Source organism: Alexandromys fortis, unplaced genomic scaffold (genome assembly GCF_014885135.2).
Source record: "Alexandromys fortis isolate MF-2015 unplaced genomic scaffold, M_Fortis_MF-2015_v1.1 scaffold_77, whole genome shotgun sequence".
In the NCBI taxonomy this organism is placed as follows: Eukaryota; Metazoa; Chordata; class Mammalia; order Rodentia; family Cricetidae; genus Alexandromys; species Alexandromys fortis.
In genome coordinates, this window is record NW_026067967.1 from 2596937 (window position 1) to 2618945 (window position 22009).

At 40.8% G+C, this 22009-nt stretch overlaps 1 protein-coding gene across 17 annotated transcripts in view; it reads right to left on the reverse strand.

Moving 5' to 3' along the window:
* The window catches only part of Picalm (phosphatidylinositol binding clathrin assembly protein), a 76823-nt gene extending 57058 nt beyond the window's left edge, over positions 1 to 19765 (reverse strand). For 5 of the 17 annotated variants that reach the window (XM_050154379.1, XM_050154378.1, XM_050154373.1 and 2 more), the window contains exon 1: positions 19294 to 19759. In XM_050154379.1, the coding sequence (XP_050010336.1) occupies positions 19294 to 19423 (130 nt within the window). In that variant the 5' untranslated portion in view covers positions 19424 to 19759. Of the gene's footprint in view, positions 1 to 19293 lie in introns of all 17 variants that reach the window. The other 12 variants (XR_007593995.1, XM_050154366.1, XM_050154369.1 and 9 more) reach the window with 7 other exon arrangements.
* Between the last annotated feature and the right edge of the window lie 2244 nt (positions 19766 to 22009).

The following is a 22009-nucleotide window of genomic DNA, read 5'->3' on the forward strand; positions in this document are numbered from 1 at the left end:
TATATAACTTCCATTAGAATTCAAGTATCTACTTGCTAAGCCTGGCATGATGGCACATACCTATATTAAGCAGGATAACCAGAGCAAGAGGTTTATGAGTTGAGGCTATCCTGAGTTACAGTGAGATCAAGGTTCCCTAACTACATGTGAGAGACCCCTTCTCAAAAGCATAAACACTATTTATAATTGCCTTAAATTTTAAAATTTAAAATCGAAATAAAACCATTTTCTTCAAATCAGCTTAACTTACTCTCTTAAAATTATTCATTATTATTTCATTAGTCTCTTCATCTACTTATAAATACAGAAGGAAAATCTTACAACAAAAGCAAAAGGTTTGTTATGAAGATGCTTTATAGAAATACATATACTTTCAAAACATTAAGTATCCAGTGATTATAAACTCAAATTAGAGTCCCTGTCCTCACATTATCAAATGCTTCTGCTTACTATGTGAGTACTCTTTTTAAGATTTATTTAGTTTATGTAAATGAGTGCTGTACCTGCATGTGTCAGAAGACGGCATCAGATTCCATTACAGACGACTGGCTGCTGTGAACTGAACCCAGGACCTCTTGCTGAGCAGCCAGTGCTGTTGGTACACCTCCAGAGCGGCTGTGTTTTAGTGGACTCTGCATTCCTACCACTGGGTGGCAGACTGAGCAGGGAAACAACAGCCTGGCAAGCACAGTCCAGTCTCAGGAATAAGGCCTCCACTTTATATGTACTCTAAGGCAGTGAATTCCAAACCTACACTCCTGCCACAAATTACAAATAAGAACTACATAGAAACCTCATTTTTGGCAAGTACTGCTTCAAAAGCCTTCTATACCAATTTCCAGTTTATTAGAAAATGCAAGATCAAAACATTAGTAGAGTAAAAACCCATCGCCTAACATAAGAATTTAAAAATATTTATTTAAATTGAATGGGAAACCAAAATGGGGTAGAAAGGTAGAGGTGAATCTGAGGGAAGTTAGGGGGAAGAGGAGGCAAATATAACCCAAATACACCCTGGTGGTGTACACCTTTAATCCCAGCATTCGGGAGGCAGGCAGATCTCTATGAGTTCGAGGACAATCTAGTCTACAAGAGCTAGTTTCAGGACAGGCTCCAAAGCCAGAGAAACCCTGTCTCGAAAAACCAAAAAAAAAAAAAAAAAAAAGGTACTATAATAACCTCTACCAACGCTCTAAACCAGAATAGTACAGGGGTGGCATGTAGAAAACATAAATTTAAATTTAAGAATTCTCCTAAATACCAACAAGACCAATAAAAGGGAAGCAGAGTTTGAGAATCTCTGCAAACATGAGAGTATTATAAAAAGTGTAAAGGCACCTGAAGATGTAAGTGGAATTGGGTCAGTTTAGAGAAAACCATGTTCTAAAACGTGAATCACCAGGTGTCCTGGTTTCTACCCGTCTCTATGCCGTAGGCTCCCTTACAGCTGAACCAGTTTGGACAGAAATTATGTCACCCTCGTTATCATGTAACATAGTGAAAGTTCACAAGTAGCTAAGAAGCTAAGCAACCCACCCTGGGTACTTCTAGTTTTCTCTGCTAGAGTGCTGCATTTTGGATTTCTTCTAGCCTTCCTAAAACACTAACACGCGTCTTCTATTCTGCGCACTTTGTCCTCTCCCCACAACTACTACCGTATTTCACCTTAGTCGCTGATGCTTGTTAGTTTTTTAAAGCACTCTTGGAAAAATCATCTAATCTGCTAACAAAGTCTCAAGCAAATGATGTGTATGTTTCTTCTCAAAAATCAACATAAGCTCTTCTGGGAATTGGAAATACTAGAGTTTTTACATTTGTATCCAAAAATATTTTACACCTTAAAAAAAATGAGAACATAACCAAACCTGTTACAAGCCCAAGACTTGCGAGGCAGAGGTAAAGTTATTCAAGTCTCCAAGTTGGCCTGAACTATTCAGTAAAGCCCACAATAAAACAAGGCTGCTTCATTAATAATCCAGATGCATCCTTTTCTCCGTTAAATAAATCTCAGGAATCTATCTCCTATCTCACACATGTGAACACTGTACTTGGTCAATGTGCTCATATGATATAAGTAAGTACGGCTTCAGAGGTGACACCCATCTCCCCTCTTGTATGTTCCAGGAAGGAAGAGTGGAACCAATAAAGACTCTCACAGTGCCCAGATCACTGTTATTTTCTAATGGCCAAGCCCACAGAAGCAAGCAGTCACAGGATGTCCCACATGTAACAACTGAATCTGCCTATGCAGAAAGAGTACCGGATTAGTTAGTTCCCCTGTCGATATCCCTCACTCAGAAAGCACAAACACTAGTCCATGTCCCCAGTGAAACTAGGAAAATGAAAATGTGTGGTCTACCTTCCAGAAGCTTTGCAAACTTCAGAAGCCAACAGAAATCCGCTTATTCTAAAAACATCCACTTTACAGAATAACTGAGCATATAACTAAGGACAGGCTTAGTTGAGAACTGTGAAAGTGAAGGCAGGAACATCAGAAGTTAGAGACCAGCTTTGGTTACAAAGCAAGTTCAAAGTTAGCCTTGACTACAGGAGATCCTCAAACATTACCCTCCAAAAACCATTATGTGAGAAAGGGAGGATGAGATACTATTTGTAATACATACTAATACAATTTGAAAATAATGCTATTTACCAATTCACTGTTTAGAAAACAGCAATACAGCCAGACGTGCTGTATTGCTTTTATTGTGGTGGTGTGTGCCTTTAATTCCAGCACTAGGGAGGCAGAGGCAGGCAAGATCTCTCTTAGTTCCCTGAGGCCAGCCTGGTCTACCTTAGCGAGTTCCAGGAAAGGCACTAAAGCTACACAGAGAATCAGCTCGGAAAAACTACAACAACAAAACAAACAAACAAAAGACAAAACAAAACAAAACATCAATCCAGTATACTAGAGTAAGAAATTAAAGGACTCAGTATGCTTTTTAAAGTGGAACTAAATTTACCTTTTCTATTAAAATTAGAAAGATAGTAACATTTTGGATATTTGCTGGTATTATGGATTTATCAGCTTCAAGTACCACTAAATACAAGGCATCTTCATAACCATCCTTCTGATACTAAAATATATGAAAATAAGGCCAGGGAAGGAAATACACACCTTTAATTCCAGCATTTGGGAGACAGCAGGCAAGTATCTGTAATATCTGTATAGCCACTCTGATCTACATAGCAAGCACATGCTAGCCAGAATTACATAAGACTCTCTCTAGAAAGAAAGAGGGAAAGTGAGGGAAATTAAAAGAGGGAGAGAGAAGAGAAGTTGGGAGGGAGGGAGGCTCGCTGGCTGGCTAGCAATACATCATACTTAGTACTTCACTGGACTTTTTATTTGGCTCGTGTGTGTATCAACCACACAGTAACAACTGCAGTGATGCTAATAATAAAGACTTCAAAATTAAAAGCAGCTGCCTCGTCCATGTTGGTATCTGTAACCAAATAGATGTCACGTGTACAATTTCAAAAACTAAACACTGTCTGTGGATGACATTTGAAAAGTCTGTTAAATTTCTGGAAAAAAAATTATGCTTCTTGTTGTCATGAGGAAATAATGTCCTATGGAGTACAACCAGCCACCATGGTGGCGCACGCCTTTAATCCCAGCACTCGGGAGGCAGAGGCAGGCAGATCTCTTTGAGTTCGAGACCAGCCTGGTCTACAGAGCTAGTTCCAGGACAGGCTCCAAAGCCACAGAGAAACCCTGTCTCGAAAAAAAAAAAAAAAAAAGAAAAAAGAAAAAAAGAAAACTTAAACACCTTTCTATCGTCATTATGCACTAATTTAACTAACTTCCAGTATAATATTGTCAAATGAGCCTCAAATAAATCGTATGCTCAACTAATATGCCACGACAGGGAATACTACTTGTCCAGTTAGCCTTCCTTAAATTAGACAGACACTGCGTACGAGAACCAGCTTACTCTTTCACTGCTGCTGCCAGACACCTTTTGGAAGACTAGAACTGGCAAGTGAGAAGGGATCTATTTTTAGACCTTCCTATGACATCGTGCTTTAAAGTTCATCTGTCCCTGTTAGAAGTCTTTGGACTCTCACTTACTTAACAGTCTGGCCTAACTGCTGCTCCATCTCTGTTTCAAAAGTAACAAAGATATAATCTCACCATCCTTAAAGTTCTGCTCTACGTTCTCCTAGCTCTTCCAAGTGCATGCCATCTCCACGGGACACGACTTACTGTGTAACAGAACTGCAATGTACCAAAATGAGTGAAGGCTCTAGAATCAAATTATAAATTCACTCTTATCATTATTATGTCTTCAACTATCTCAGTCATTTAGTTTTTTCTTATTTGTTTTGAAATACGGTTGAATGCAACCAAAGCTAGCTTCAAACTAATTCAAACTAAACCTTGAGTTCCTGATCTTCCTCACCCTCAGAAGTACTAGGATTACAAGTGTGCTCTGTAGTTGCCTTAACCACTGAGTTTCAAAACCTGTATTTAAGAAATAAGAAATTAATATTTAATTTTCACAATATCCCTGCTTAATTACCAAGATCTATTTTGATTATTTCACAAGCTTTAATGCACCATTACAAATTAATATAGCTTTAATTTAGTTAGCATCTGTTTCTCCTAATTGGCATGTAATATTTTCAAATCCTTTCCTTGCAAAACCTTCTCTAAGGCCCAATTTTTTTTTCACCAACAAGGAAATGCTTAAGAGGGAAATGCTTGCAAAAGCAACACAATACGTATTCCCCATCTCCAAATAACTCAGAAACTCTTAAGACTTCACTTATAAGTAAGTTTAAGATAATAGTAAATATCAGAAGAAACTCAACTTTGCAGATGCTAAAAGAATGGATGTTTTATGGGACAGATAATGGATTTTTCTCAGGTTCAGATACTGCATCATCAGCTGCTCTAGACAGCTTTAAACTCTCTGCCAGCTGCAACTCCCAAGTAATTTCTTTATCAGCACCCACCCTTTATGACCACCCAGCTAGTTATGTCATGCATTGATTCTGGGACAGGCAACCAAACTATCCCAAAGTAATACCTTGGTTCACTACAAGTCTCTCCCCTCTCTCCTCCCCCACCCCTCTACCCCCCCCCACATCCCTAAACGTTTTGCAAAAACTGTGAGAACAAAATTAAATGGGAGACTGTGTATACAAAACCTAAAACACTGAAGTGAATTGAATACTTTACACATGTGCCAAATCAGCTAATGACGATTACATAGTGCCATAAAAGAAAGTTATGAAGGATGAGCTTAGTGGCACATGTCTGTAACCCCAGGATTTGGGAAGCAGAGGTAGGAGGATAGCCACAATGCCCAGGACAACCTAAACTAGAATGAATAGCAAGTTCCAGGCTTTCTAGGAATAAGACCATGTCTTAAAAAGCAAGCAAACAAAAAACTAATGTTGAGAAAGGAAAAACAAAATAAACAAGAAAACATTGCTTTCTAAACCATAACATTTTAGTCATCACACAGCAAGTCTTGGCTCCAAAGAAAAAGTATGGACAGGAAGGATAAAATGGACATGTCTTCCAATCCTGAAAGCTGATGGAAAAATGACTTCACAATAACAAGCCAAGTCAGGCATGGAGCATAAACCTGTAACCCCAGGGCTTAGATAGCTGGGTCGGGAGCAATGTCAAAGAATTGACAGTCACGTGGGTTATTACATAGTGAGTTCAATGTACCCTGTGGAGCAATGTCAAAGAGTTGGGTTATATAGTGAATCAAATGTACCCTGTGCTACATTAGAAGACCATGTCTCGCGTCCCAAACAAGCAAACCAGAACTACTTGAGATCAAGAAGAAAAGAATAATCTCCAACACAGCCATCGGCCATATAAATCAAAGTCCAAATTCCCCTAGGCAGTTCACCTGAAATAACATTAGCAACTATAATCTGAAATCAAGTTTCCTATTCTAACCTCGAAGAAATGCTACCAAAGTTCTTCCCTTCCAAAGATAACCTGAAAACAAACCAGGAACAAACAAATGCTAAAGGCAAATTTTCTAGGTATAACTACACACTCAACATAATTAAAGATTATAAACTATATTAGTAAGTTGTTTAATGTTCAGTCATCAGAGGACCAAAAACAAACAAACAAATACCAAGGAGAAGAGGAAACAAGCCAAATAAAAACTACCTGTGCTATCTGCCTCCCAACACCACTGACAGCAAGCACATCAGTCTGAACAGGCAGCAGGACACTCACTGCACAGAAACACAAACTCCTTCTCTGCTGCTAGCAGTTATCACAGGTACACAGATTTCAGTCAAAACCTCGGCAAGCAATTATATATTGTTTGGAAATGTCGCCCTGACCTACTGTAGAATTCTGGTATTAAAAAGAAAACATATGCATTTCTTGTTGCATAAGAGACACAAGTACACACAACACAGCAGCAGCAGTCCTCCCAGCAAGCAAAGGATTCTTAATGACACATCTTATAGCCCTAGAGTTATATTAAATAAAGCATAAAATAAGGTTTATAGCAACAATCTCTAATTCATCACTTAATTAAATCTAAGCCTTTACTTTCTTAAAAAACAGTACAGGGTGACAGATGGATTAATGATGCCTCTGGTATACTTTCAAGTCTTCTATTATGATAAAGCCAAAAGATACAGGACAATTAGTCATTGTAGATCATTTAGTCTATGAAAATAGTTTCAAGCATTGCTACTATCACCTTTTCTTAATACCAAAATCATATTTCTGGTATGAACTCACTGAACCGGTAAGTGAACCAACTTAAGATCAATATCATACTTAAATTTAACATTAATTGAAATATTAATTCTATTCATGAACAAAATTATCACTTAAAAACTATTGACTGAATAGTTCACTAGCTCAGCACACTAAACCCACTGTCTTCATCAAGACAGTTGTGGTGGAGCACTCCTATAATTCCAGCACTCAAGAGGTGGAGGTAAGAATATCAGGAATTCAATGTTAGCCTTAGCCACGTGAGAACCTCCCTCAAAAATAAAACACAAGCATAAAAGACAATAAATACTTACTAAAAATATTTTTAAACAGCAGAAGTAAATAAAACATTCAGAAGTAAATAAAACAGTCCCTATTTTCAGGAATAGGCGCTGTAGCACAAAAATAATTAAATACACACAGACACACACACCAGCAGAAAGGCATGGAGAGCAATTTTATTACAATTGCTACAGGGCACAGCTGGGCAGTTAGAATTTAAAAGTCCTGTCCTTCCCCAAACAAATGCATCCGACCTAATGCATGAAATGGACCCTTTGACAAGCCAGGTGACTGAACTGCGGTCTTAAAAAGTCAACATGAAGGGCTGGAGAGATGGCTCAGCAGTTAAGAGCTAAGAGCACTGACTACTCTTACAGAGGACCCGGGGTTCAATTCCCAGCACCCACATGGCAGTTCACAACTGTCTGAAAATGCAGTTCCATGAGAACTAACACCTTCACACCAATGCACATAAAATAAATAAGTCATAAAAAATTTAAAAAGGTTAAATTATAAAAAAGTAAACATGAGATGTGTTTGAAAAAGCTGACAGAAGACTTTTATCATCAAATATTTTCACTTGCATATTTTCAATGAGTATGAGAAATTTCACATTTTGTTAGCCATTTTTTTCCTAAAACAAAATCACATAAAAGAATACTACCCTCTCCCTGCCAATATTAGCAAGATATACAAGCTCTGTTTTTTAAGTAATAATATACTAGCAGATGGGACAGAACACTGATGGAAAATAAAGCAAGAGCTCATAGACAAATTGTCTCTGACAGTAGTTTCCAAAGCCTATGATGGTGGTTTCCAAAGCCAAGAACAAAAGAGCTACAGAAGCACAAATATCACATCACAGACTAGCAGAGGAAGCAGGCAATTTAGAAAATAAGCAAGCTGAGCAATGGATTTTCCTAAGGTCACACAAAGAGAAGGCTGGTACCCTACACTCCTTACTGTGAGTTCCCCTCTTGAAGTTGTTATTTGCAAATAGAAGCTTACATATTTATAGACATTTATTTCTCAAACAAGTCTCCTATTTGCCAGTCTTAAGTGTTCTGTGAGCTAAAGGATTTCTCCAGACTTACAGTCAAGGTTCTTTATTACCATCTAAAAGTTAAATATATTCTGACCAAAAAGAAAAAAAGTTAAGGCTAGGGACTTGTCATGGTAGTAGGAATGCTTGCTTAGTATGCCCTAAGGTTCTGGTTTCAATCCCCAGCACTGCAAGATAAATAAATTAAATGGATAAAATGTCAATGTTCGTCTGTCTGTCCGTCCTTCCTTTCTTCCTTCTTTCTAAGGAAGGAGGGGTTGGAGCAGGGTCTCACTATATAGCCCTCACTGGCCTGTTACTCTAGAATAGTCTGACCACAAACTCTTAGCAATTGTCTCCGTCTCCTGGGTGCTGGGATTAAAGACGTGCACCACCTTCATAAACTAGAACAAGACTATTAAGTACATTTTAATAGGGTTTTAAACCTATGCTGATACATATCAATGCTAAAAAAGAGAAAAGGCACGTCAAATCTTAGCTGTTCTCCCATAGTGTGTACACTGTACTGTATCTTAACTAAACTAACTTTACCCAATTTGTGTAATACTCAAGTTTCCTTAAGCTTTTAAGAAATGTTTACCTTGCCAGGAATGATGGTACATGCCTTTAAACCCAGTACTCAAACTGAGACCTGGTCTCAAAATGGAGAGAGAGGAAGGAGGGAGGGGAGGGGGCAGGGAGGAAGGAGGGAAATCTTTACATTAGGTCAAATTTAGTTATATATTAAGCCTTCCTTTGTTCTTCAATGATCCCCATCCTCAGTACTTGTCACTGTATTAATAACAAAGTAACATTAAAAAACTGAAACAAATGATAGTATCCAGTACAACAATACAATGTGGTGATACTAAGTACATACAGATGTTGGATCTAGACACTATTTCAAGTCTGGCCCAGAGTAGTGATTTGTTACCCTATCACTTGGAAGGCTGAGGAAGGAGAAATCCCGAATTTGAGATGAAGTTGGCAAACAGTGAAACCCTGTCTCTAATAGCCGAGCTTAGTGGGCCACCTATAACCCCAATACTCGGGAGACTGAGACAGAAAGACTGAATGAAGTGAGTTTGAGGACTGCCCAGGCTTAAATATAAGAATCAGCAAAACAAATAGAACTACACAGCACTGTCTCAAAGGAAAAAACAAACAAAAAACAAAGACTTGAGGCCATAATCTAGTAACTTAAGCTTCTAGTAAGCAAAAATAGATCAAATTCAGCTTCAAAGTAAGCAAAGCTGTCTTTTCCCATTTCTATGCTGGCAAAAGTAAATACACAGTGGTTCCAATAATGGTACAATTTCATCAAAGCTACCGAGCAATAACCTCTGACTAAAGATGCGTGGTTATAACTCAACTCCTACAATTACTCTACACTTTTGACCCTTCCAGCCACAAAGAAGTCCACTCTCACATAGAGCACGTGTTAATTCAGACCGCTGCAGTCTCCTACCCAAGCGTGTCTGTACGCTCTTTCCCTCTGCATGAACTTACTACTGTCCCTCTCTACTCACCACTGAAGACCCAGCTGCCCCATGGATCAAAGACAGTACCTGCCATTCTTTGATGCTCAATGGCATTAGATTGCTATCTATCTTACATTGCCTGGTAATACAAATACAGTTCCTATATATGTCATTTTCCCTACTAGATTAAGGACCCCAGTCAGCAATTTCGCTTTTAGATTTGAATAATCACCACACAATAACCTGGGCATATATTAAAAGAAGACGGTCAACATGTAATTATTATTAAGGAGTTTAATTTCTACCATACTATAAGTCTCATTTGGTAGATTCAGCTTTTAAAACACTCAGAACAACTGATCATTTAGAGACAAACACATCTAAATAGTTAAACTGAATAAATCAAAGAGAACACTCTAAAAATCTTTATTATTCACTATCATCTAATGAGTTTATGTCCATTCATAAATAAATATAGGGTTCACTTCAAAGACTAGATTACTGAACAAGCACACAATAAACAAAAGATGACAGTATAGCTGATTTCATTTATTAAGAAAGAAAGAGTTATGCATAACAACATTTAAAACACCTTCAGTCTTCTGTTCATGCTTCCCTGTCCTCTGCAGCCTACAAAGTTAGGAAAAAGCACTCCCCATCTTTATGGCACTGGCATTTAATAACAGCAAAGGGAGAGGGACTCCAAGACAAAGATCAGTGGAGTGAGGTTGAAGACAAAGTCTGTCCAGGTAACAAGACCTTTATTTAAGGACTCCCCAGCCTCATTCAGACTCTTCTCCAAACACTGCATTGCATCATCCAAGGTTTTTCCACAATATAAAGCTCTCTCTACCTCCCTCTCACTGTATATGCTAATTTAAAAATAACTCTTTATATACCTGCAAAAGCACTATACATTCTTTAAAATCTGGTCCCCTGCCTGTGAAGGCTTTGCTAACCTCCTTTAACATAATTCTTCCCTCTTACTTTGAAACTTCACACATGAACTATATACATATCTCAATGGATTTCAATTACTTGGTAGTTTTACACTTATCGTCCTTTTAGGGGAAAGACAAATTCACATCTTCATGCTCTTTCTGAACCTTAGCACCCCACTCACTGTATCTATCCAAGAATGGATTAGGCCCTGATCAGTATTAATTCAAAGCTAGGTATGGTAGTTCACACCTGGGATCCCAGGAGGTAAGAAAGACTGCTGCACTCCAAGGTAGCAGTAAGACTTTGTCTCAATAAATAAATAAATAAATAAATAAATAAATAAATAAATAAATGCCAACCACAAAGCAGCCTTCAATCCAGCAGAGACAGGCAAATCTGAGTTCAACATCAGCCTGGTCAACAGACAAGTTCCAGGACTGCAAGGGCTACACAGGGTTACCCTGTCTCAAACAAAACACACAAAACAAAACAACAACAACAAAAAACCTTTTTTCTTTCAATATTAAGTTTTCTAAAGACTGTCATTAAAATATCATTAAACAAGAGTCTTAGAAAAATGAGTCTCATGAAAAGACAAACCCATGAATCTCAGTAGGCCTTCTGAAACAGCACGGAAACAAGGAGGGAAAGGATACAGCTGAGGCAGGGCACAAAAACAACCATCACCACACACAGTAGTGTATTAAAGGTAAATCCTTCATTTTTTACTATTCCTATTTACATTTTAAATGTTTCTACCAGTATTATCTATCACAACACACACATATAAAAATTTGAGTCAGTTTGACACAAAAATATTTATTCCAGGGTCTACTTGTTGTTGGCATATTTGATTTTAAGCATAATTTTGTCAGTAAAATCTTTCCTTTAGCTTTTCTGCTTTCTAGGATTATGTGCTTATACAGTTCTTAAAAGTAAATTCCAGACAGCCTTAGTCTTAATACACACTGACCAGCACTACAGGTAAACATTTCTATTTCCACGTTACATGAAGGTAGTACAACTGAATTTCACTTTGCCTCCTATTTTGGTCTCCATTCTCTCTTAGACAGTCCAGCTGAAACTTACCTGCCGCTATGCAAAGCACTAAGAGGTATGCCTTTAAAATGGGATTAGGCCACAAGACCTAACCTTCATGAGTTGTTCATGTCATTATTGTGAGAGTGGGTTAGTTATCAAAGCAAAAGTTCTTGTGTTCTTTACCACGTGATAGCCTCCGCCATGTCAAGCTCTAGCAAGAAGGCCTTCACAGAGGCTGGAACACTGATACAGGACTTCCCAGGCTCGAGAACCATGAGAAAGAAATTTATTTACTTTCCAAATTATTCAATATGTGATATTCTTTAAAAGTAGCAGAAAACAGATTAAGACACATATTCACACCACATATCAGTTCAAAAGTGATCAATCAAGCCTATGTGTAAGAGCTAAAACTATAATCAAAGTGCTAGAGACAAGTGTAAGCTTGAATCAGCCAACGGTTTCTTAGATACGATAGCACTAACTACCAAAAGAAACAGATGTTCACCAATAATAAGTACTTCTGTCTATCAAAGGGCACTATCAAAATGTGCAAAGGCAGAGAGAGATGCCATAGTGGGTAAAAGTGGTTGCCATAAAAATCTGAGAATCTATTCAAGTGTGTATTGATGATTGAATAGAATTACTTGGCTCAAGTATTCTCTCCGGATAGACTACTTGATCACTATGTTTTTAGGTTCTGAGTTATGTGGTTATGTGTTGTTTTTAATTGTGTGAAGAGGTGAAGCATTAGTAGAAAATGTTTTTGTTCTTACAGAAATGTCTTGTACTTGCCTATAATGATACGTTTTATCTCTCAAAGGTGTTTTCTTGTAGGTCTTGTAATTTAATTGTTTATAGAAAGGATCCCCATATTTTCTCTTTTCCCCTGCCAAGTCCAGCATGGGACAAGTATGCAATCAAAGATGCTGGCTGGGTCAAGTAGGGGTGAGGTTTCCGTTGCTTTTCATAAAGTAGAATTGAATAGTGCTTTGGATCTTACGAGAGGAAAAGAAAGATGCTGGAGAGTAGTACTGTTTGCTGTGTCACTGCCTTGCCTGAACAGCTCTTCCAGACTCAAGTACGTTCTTACTCTGCTCTGACAGTGAAGGAATGATGGAAATTGGGGAATAAATATTTGGATTTAGTTCATATAAAAATTTGTGTCTGAGAATCTGCCCCCAGGGGTCTGGAAAGATGGCTCAGCAGTTGAGAGCACTGGCTGCTTTTCCAAAGAACCTGGGTTCAATTCCCAGCACCCACATGGCAGCTCACAACTGTCTGTAACTCCAGTGGATCTGACAACTTCATATAGACATACACGCAGGCAAAACACTGATGCATGTAAGCCAAAAATAAATGACATCTTTAAATAAAAAAAAACTTGAAAACAAGTTAAAAGAAACCATCAAAGACACAGACCTCAGTACACTTTTCACAAAAACTGGCTCAAAATGATTACAGAACCAAATGAAAATTACAAAACAAAGTTTCTCAAAGACAATATGAGGACTAATACAAATGATTTTGGATTTGGTGATTAGATTTCTTTTTCTTCTGGTTTTTTTGAGACAGGGTTTCTCTGTTGCTTTGGAGTCTGTCCTAGAACTTGCTCTGTAGACAACGCTAGCCTCAAACAGAGATCCACGTGCCTCTGCCTCCTGAGTCTGGAATTAAAGGCGTGCACCACCACTGTCCAGCCTTTAGGGTTGGCTTTTTAGCTACAGCACTAAAGGTGTAATCCAAGAGGAAGATGAACGGCATCTGATGCTCTGACCTTTAGTGCAGCTCCTTAGGTGGTGACCCCAACCATACAATTATTTTCGTTGCTACTTCATAACTTAATTTTGCTACTGTTGTGAATCATAATGTAAATATCTGATATGCAGGATATCTGACATGTGACCCCCTATCAAAGGGTCACTAGACCCCAGGGGTTGAGAACCACTCACTGGTCTAGACTATACTGTAACTAAATATTTCTGCTTTCTAAAAGATTCAAGGAAAAAGGAAAAAAAAGAACTAGCCACAGAGTATTTACAAAAGATGTTTGGCAAGTCAATTATCCAAAATACACACACACACACACACACACACACACACACACACAAATAAAAACAAAAGTCCCCTCTTAAAATTCAGTAAGAAAACAAAGATTCTGACTTTTAGGAAGAGTCAAATACTCTAACAGAAGAAACCCCTCAAAGACCTACAGATACCAACCAAGCACAGGACGAACTACGGTAAGGAATGATATGAACAGTATGAACCCTAGCACACACCTCCAAAGAATGGTCAGTAAAAACATCATCAAATGCATGACAAGATGCGAACTGGACTTCTCATTCATTGCTGACAGGAATAAAAAGGGACGAGGTGACTTTGGAAAATGGTTTAGCGGTTTCTCACAAAACATACTAAATGGAACATATACACAGAGAAATGCTGCTAAGAGCTTAAAATGTAATTGGCAAAACGTGGACATCCTTCAACAGAATGAACAAATAATCCATGGCACATACAAAGAATGTTATTCAGTGTTTGAAGGAAATGATCAGTGTTCCGCACGGAAAGACAGGGTCATTTGAAGTGTGTATACAGGCTGTAAAGTCCATGTGAAAAGGCTACTATTGTATGCAAGATCCCAATCACACAGCTTTCTGAAACAAGCCAGGAAGACGGTGAAAGATCAGAGACTTCAAGAGGTTTGGGAAACCACAAAGCATTTCAGGACAGCCAAATTAACCCTATATGACAATGTAATAGTGCATATACGCATATATTTGTCCAACCTACACTTACAAAAGCAAGAGTGAATCCTAATATGAACTGCTCAGTGGTGGTGGTGGTGTATTAAGACAGGTTCATCAATTATACAAATATACCACTTTAGTCAATATTTTTGACAATACAGATGTGGGAATATGATTACATGAGAAGCCTCTGACCCTTGCTATGAAGTGAGTAGCGCTCTAAGAAACATTCGTCTTGCTGAAACCTTAGCATACTCCAAAATTAGACTTGAGCTCAATGTCCAGTCCACCTCTTCCTGAATGTGACCTTGTAGAGAAACAGCCTCTCACGTAAAGTTACTAAAGGAACAAGTTAATAAATGCAAAGCATCTCACACATAATAACCCCAAAAGAATATTCATAAAAAAAAAAATCAATGGTGGCATGTGCCTATAATCCTAGCACCTGGGAAGCAGAGGCAAGAGTTCCAGGAGCTTAAGGTTATCACCAGTTACATAGTGAATTTGAGGCTAGTCTGGTCTATATGGGCCCCTGTTTCAAAAAATAATATTAATAAATAAAACTAGGCATAAGCCCAAAAGATATACACCAGCTTAACTACAAATATGAGAAATCCTCCCAAAATCCAGCAAATCAAAACTCTGAATGTAATTTTAATGCAAAACCTTAGGTTCATCAATATAACTTTTTAATGAATTCATTAGTCAAAATTAACAGAATAATTCTTCATGAAAAGAATATACACAATGAACAGAAAATTCAGAAAGGTCATAATTAAAATTCCAATTATCTAGAAAAATATATAAACCACTTCAACTAGGAACACATGAGAGAGAACACAAAGTAACGGAAATGCCACTTTAACCACCAAAAGAACAGGAAGAGCTAATACTAAACCTTTACTTTCAAAGTCTAGGGCTACCTCTTCAGGGTAGGACTCCAACCTCTTCCCAAGAAACCTTTATATTCTGCTTCTTACCGATTTGATTTTTTTTCTTAAAACAATAACATTAAACACTCTAAAACTAAAGAAAATAAACATGCAACTTTCTATGAATTGTGGTAAACTTTCATTGTAATATTCTAAATAATGATCCATGTAAACCCTCTTATTTAAACTAAAGCAAAACTTTGGGGCCTGGTGGCATAGGTCTATAATCACAATACACAGAAAGCTGAGGCAGAAGGATCATAACTTCAAGGGCTATAAAGAAACTCAAGGCTACCCTGTCTCAAGAACAAAAATAAGAAAAGGATTGTGTATACAGTTCAGTGGTAGAGCCCTTGCCTGGCATGTGTAAGGCCCTAGATTCAATCCCTATTATTGTAAATTAAATCGATTTTGATAACTAGAATTTTTAAAGAGTGTATTTTAAAATATCAATGTATTCCATGTAAATGCTTTGCAGGCAATCATGGACATGCATGCTTGTCATCAACCCCATCTCACAGGAGGCAGAGGCAAGAATCTGACTTCAAGATCAACCTGGGCTACATAGACTCCCAGGCCAATCTAAGCATGCAAAACACAATAGCCAAGTCACTATGAAGTGTTTGATTTCTCACTTGCACCTCTAAACTAAATGATACTTTAAAATTATCTACATAAACGAGATATATAGTAAACCTAAAACACAATTCTCCAATTATATATTAAACACTTCTTAAATACAATCACTTTTTAAAAATGTTTTAGAATTCATTTGGTAATTACAAACAGAATGTCAGCTCTCAAAAGTTTCTCTGGACAGTGGTAGCACACACCTTTAATCCCAGTACTGGTGTGGCAGAGATTGGCTGATCTCTTTGAGTTTGAGACTAGCCTGGTCTACAAAGCAAGTTCTTGGAAAGCCAGGGCTACACAGAAAAACGCTGTCTTGAAAAACCAAAATCCAAAAACCAAACCAAAACAAAACAAAATGGTGGTCTTGGGTTCCACAACATCAGATCCAAATCATTTGGTAGAAAACAAGCTGTGTCTGAACACACACATTTTTGTCATTACTCCATGCACAATACACAATACACTACAACTGTTGACACAGCATTTACATCGCAGCAGGTTTAGGGAATTACAGGAGGATGTGTAAGTTGTGTGCAAACACTGCACCTTACACAAAGGACTTGAACTGCTGTAGACTTGGGCGGGGAGACAGTTGTGTCTGAAAATTTAAGGTTGTGTCTTCTATCTTTATGACAATAGCCATTAGAAGTCTGAAACCATGATTATTTGTCAAGTTTAAAAACTCTTCGCTGTAGGAACATTAGTAAACACTTTTACGACCAATACCTAGAAACAAAAAAATTTCAATAAGCATATGAATTGACTCATAATTTACAGACAATAATCACTTCCTAATATGGAAAAATATTGACAAGGAAGTACACAAAAGCCACCTCTACATGCTCAAGGATTTATAGGGGCAGCAAATTACTAGGTATATTTTGGTTAAATGCTACCATTTTAAAAAATACAATTGTTTCCACTCAGTTCAAATAAGCAGATGTTGGTAGATGAAAACATTAAAAAGCCTAAGAGAACTAAGCTTTCAAAATTAAGAAAAATTCTTAAAGGGGCAAAAATTAATTGAACTAATTCATTTATTATATAGCCTGAAATTCTTGACACTGACACTGAAAATTGTCTGTGAATAACTTTTCAAAGCAGGCTGAAGTGGGAAGGGAGAGTTGTAATTAGTGAGATTTTACTAAAATATTAGTAACAGTTTTACAGTAAAGGGCAAACAGTGTCACTGTTTTAAACCTAAGAAGACAGGCATCTCATTACTAACACACTAGTATGAAAATATTAGCAATATGCTCAAGCTCTAAAACACGGAGTTTGGAAACACAGCTGTAGTAGAGGAAAAGTACAGATATAAGGTTAACCCTAAAGACCAACTAGTTCAAATCTACAGTAGTAACTATTACAAAAGCTCACTAACTTATTAAACCACAACCTTTGCTCCTACCCTCAAACAACCTATCTTCTAGCCATTCCAGCAACATTTTAGAATCATGGCTGCCACTGAAGATGCAGGCTTTACAAAGGCTCTATCTGTGGTCATAATCTATCATTCTGAGTGAAAGGGAACTATTTCCATATTCCCAAGCATCTTGTGCCCCTCCATACCAAAAAAAAACAAGAACAACTGAAAAACCAAAAACACAGTATTGAAACAAACAGGATTTTGCATCACAGAAACCAGCATTATAGCATAGGCCTGGACAGCTGAGGCAGAAGGATGCTCTCAAGTGCAAGCCCAGCTTGGGCTACACAGCCAATTTTGAGACAAGCCTGGAACCGGAAGCAGGGGTGTGAACAGAAACGTCTACTCCGATCAGTCTACATTTTTAAAAGCATTCACGATGTAGTCACACTGTCCTGAAGATGTTTACAGAAGTGTCACCATTCAAGTCCACTCTCTAAAGAGGGAAGACCTTTAACAGCAGCCAGTGTGAGCACCACCGCCAACAAAGACAAGAGTCATAAAACTTTTCCACAGCGAGGGAACAAATCACAATGAGTAATGGGTTTGTCTGTGGAAATCACTTGTTCACACAGCACTTAGAGAGCAATGGATCTGAGAAGAATTCACACGCTGGGTTTTGTTTTTTGGGTTTTTTTTGTTTGTTTGTTTGTTTTAAAGTGCAAACTTCACAACCACAGTCAAATGCGAAGCAAGGTTCCTTACAGCGAATTCCCTTTCGGGGCAAGCTCACTCTTGCTTCCCAGGGCAAAGCAACTTTCATGTAGGATCAAAGTCATTTCAGCTAACGTGTCCGGGAGTCATTTAAAAAGAGAATTTACTATCGTTCACTATGGCTCTTTTTTTTTTTTCCTGAAATGTTCCACTGACTCAAGGATGGAGTGATCCACTGAGCTTTGTACCCTGAGGCAAAGGAGCAACCAGAAAAAGGTGGTGGTTTTACAGGTGGCTCCTTCGTTAGAAAACAATTGGGAGGAGTCTGTTCTAGAAACGGTGCCTAAGTTAGAGCCGCTGCAGTAAAGGTTTGCGGCTGAAGCGAGCGCAGTTACCCAAAACACAACCACACAAACGAAACCGCTTCCAGACCTGAGTACTTGTACCTACATTTAATAATCCACTTCGATTCCCAGCACTTCACACTCGAGCTTCCAAATTCAAACCGCCAACGTTAACAGTTCCCGGAACGACACCAAAACCAGTAAAGCCCTTTTCCATGTCCCCGTGTGAATTGACAAAGGGAGAGGTCGGGCATTCACAACTCGCCCAACTTTACACTCCAGACAGTAGAGTGACGGCAAATAAAGGCAGTAACTCCCCACCGACGCTGTTCCCACACCACACCGAAGCCCTTTGTTTCTACTCCCCGCAAACGTAAATGGAACAGAAGCCGAGAAGCTCGGCGTAATACTGAAGGAAGGAGGTAACAAAAAGTCAAAGGAACTTAAAGGAAGCTACAGAGGCAGAGATAACCCGAAAGGTCGATAGAAAAGTAGGAAAGGCAACCCAAAAGGAATGGGAGGAAAATCTAGGGTGTTGGGAACCACTTCAAGGGCTGCCAAGTGACAGGAATCTGGGCCCACCAAGCCGAGTTAGGACGGAAATCCGAAAAAGAGCTAACGGGAGGGGGGAACAATGGGGCGGTGAGTCCCGGAGCTAGCGGGGCGACACCGAGCCGAGGGCGGCCAGGAGATCCGGGACGGGTGGGGAGGAAGGGCAAAGGGCTGCCCGGAGCTGGGAAAGGAGTTCGGGCGAGCACCCGGGTGGGTGGCAAGTTGGTGGAGCGCGATGGGGCACGGTGGCGCCTGGAGCCAGGAGGAGAGGGTCTCGGGGGATCTCCGGGTGGGGAATGGCTTGTCACGTTGCTTTCTCTTTGGAGAAGAGAGCGGAGGCCGCGGAAGGCAGGTGTGATGGAAGCGGCCAGGAACCCAGCTCGACGAGGCATCGGAGCCACGGCGCAGCTGAGACGCAGGGAGGGAAAAGGCAGCTCGAGAGGGAGAAGAAAAAGATGGAGAGGGAGCGGGAGGGGAGGCGGGGGGCTTCACTCACAGTCCAGGTGCTTCTTCTTGGGGCCCATGATCTCGTGGGTCGTGGCCTTGCATACCGTCTTGGAGACCGCGGAGCCGGTGACACTGTGCTGGGCCGCGGTGATTCGGTCCGTCAGGCTCTGGCCAGACATCTCTGCGGCTCGTCCGCCAACCCCCTTCCGCTCGGCAGCCGGCGGGGCCTGGGACCCCCAAGCGCCCGAGGGTCCCCACCCCCCACCGCACCCCCGACCCCCACCGGCTCCCGGCCCGCCCGCTCGCCTGCCGGCCTGGGGCGGGGCTCAGGGCCGCGCGCCGCCACCCGCCCGCAGAGCCCCCCGGCTCGCGTGTCCCCCCCCGCGGGCTCCTACACCCAGTCGGGGGTCACTCCCGAGCCCCGCGCCTCAGCCTCAGCCCACCCCCTGCCCGGGATCAGCTGGAGCCCGGTCGGGCCAGAGGGACAGGCAGCTGCAGGGAAAATGGCGGCGCCAGGCTCCTCCTCGGAGCTTTCCGGGCGGCCCCGGCGTCACGTGACTCGGGTCCCGCCCCCTGGCTCCCTTCCTCCCGCCCCTCGCTCCCTTCCCTTCCCGTTCCTCTCCGGCGCGCGCCCCCCCTTCCTCCTCCTTCTCCCTCCCTCGCTCGGGCGAGGGCAGAGCCGGGCGACGACGGCGGCGGCGGCGGCGGCGCCCGCGCGCGCGTGCGCGCGCCCGCGCGACGTGGTGGAACCCGCCCGGCGGGCGCAACAGGAGGCCGGGCCCGCGGGGGCCGGCGAGCGGCTCGCCGCGTCACGTGACGCGCCCCTGCCAACAGGTCGCCCCAGGCGGGACCCGCGTGTCACCGGGGCGGGGTGGGGGGAGGGGGCGTCCCGCTTCGCCCCCCGCGTCCCCTCCCAGGCCTGGACGTGACAAAGAGGTGAGGCCGCCGCCTGCGCGCAGCTTGTCCCCCGAGGTGGAGGTGTCTGGGCTCGCCGGGCTGCTCCGCGCTCAAGTTGGCGACGACCCCGTGGCCCTCCGCGGGTCGAAAAGGACACGGCCCCAGCCGGGCTCTTCGGAGCCTCCAGGCAGGCCTCTTGGCTGTGGGACTATTCCATTACACGTACACACCGGGTTTGGTTTGATTTATTTTATATTTTTTTAATATCAGAAAGGTCTTTTCGCACCCCTTCGTTTTCCTTGGGAGTGTTGGAAATGTCACCTAGTTTTGTTTATCTCGACTACTAAAAGGCGCCACAGACGTTCCTGCCTGTCTAAATTTAGATATCAGGCAGCCCGGTACTCATTTAACACGGTGTCCAATACGACAGGAAACACATAGCATCAGTGGAATTTGAAAAGGGAAGTAGTAGGGTGATGTCAACAGTGATTAACTTGACCCTACAAGGCTGACAACTCGGGACATGAAAGGTCCACACCATAGAAGGAAGTGAGCCTGGTCGGTAAATGGAGAAGTCCCATTCAGGGAGTCAGACATCTGTACCTGCGATCTCCCCTGGTATAGTCTTTCTTCCCTTTGGCCTCTTTTCTCCTCTTGTGTGAGCCAGATTTCCATGGAAAGATATTGATGCTGCCCGGTAGGCATTTTAGAACAGTTTGACATCCTGAGACTCCGATCTATGAAATCCAGACGATCTATTAACAAGGCCTTTTTAAATGGTACTAATGCTCTCTACGTTTAACTCAGGCTTAGGGATAAATTTTCAATTCTCTCTGAATGTTAAGTTACCATCATGGTTATATGTAATCTTGCTAGTTTCAAATGAAATGCTAGCGTAGTCGAAATCTGTGTACACCATCTGCCAACCAAATCTAGAACACTGTGCTTAAATCTGTTGACTCTCAAAAGATGAAAAAACTAATACATGTTTAAAATTGTATGTGTGGTATCAGGAATTCCATTCCCTTTTTTATTTTACACACACACACACACACACACACACACTGTGGCGCTATGGCTGGTTGAAATTCTGAAACACCAATGCTTTGCCAAGAACTCACAGTTCTTAAGCCTGCAGGTTTCATTGTCAGCAAACCAGCTTGAAATTTCACAAAACTGTAAAACTCCCTTCGGTGCATCTGCAGTCCATCTGTAGTTTGGTGCCCCGTGTTTATCAGGCAGTGGAATGGCCAGGTTTTATTTTATTTTTTGCATTTGTTTATCATGTGCATGCATGTATGCATGTTCACATGTTGATGCACATATGTGTGAGTACAAGATTTAATCCATCATAATCCCTTTATTCTCAAACTGTTCTAGTAATTTCTTAGCTAATTCCTCTATTGTTTAACCCTCCAGTTGACAGTTTCTGAACCTATAATGGGTTTATTTGTCTGGGCACTAAAATTGTCCACAAATTCTATGTAGATTGTATCTCCAAAATGTGCCCACTCATCCCCTTCCTCACACCACCAATCAATGTGTTGGGACTTAATCCTCAACTGTGTTAAGAGGTGTGGCCTAATGGGAAGTTTTTAAATCATAAATGGATTAATGCTAATTAATTATAAGAGCCTTGAAGTTCCAATCCTCCCTCTCTCCCACTTTCTCTTTGCTTTGTGCCCTAGAATAATTAAACTCTTGATTTTGGACCTCCTAGCTTCCAGAATGAATCTATATATGTTTATCAAAAATTACCCAGTCTTGCTAGGCAGTGGTGGTACATGCCCTTAATCTCAGCACTCAGAAGGCAGTGGCAGATGGATCTCTGTGAGCTCAAGGCCAGGCCAGTTTATTTATTCATAACC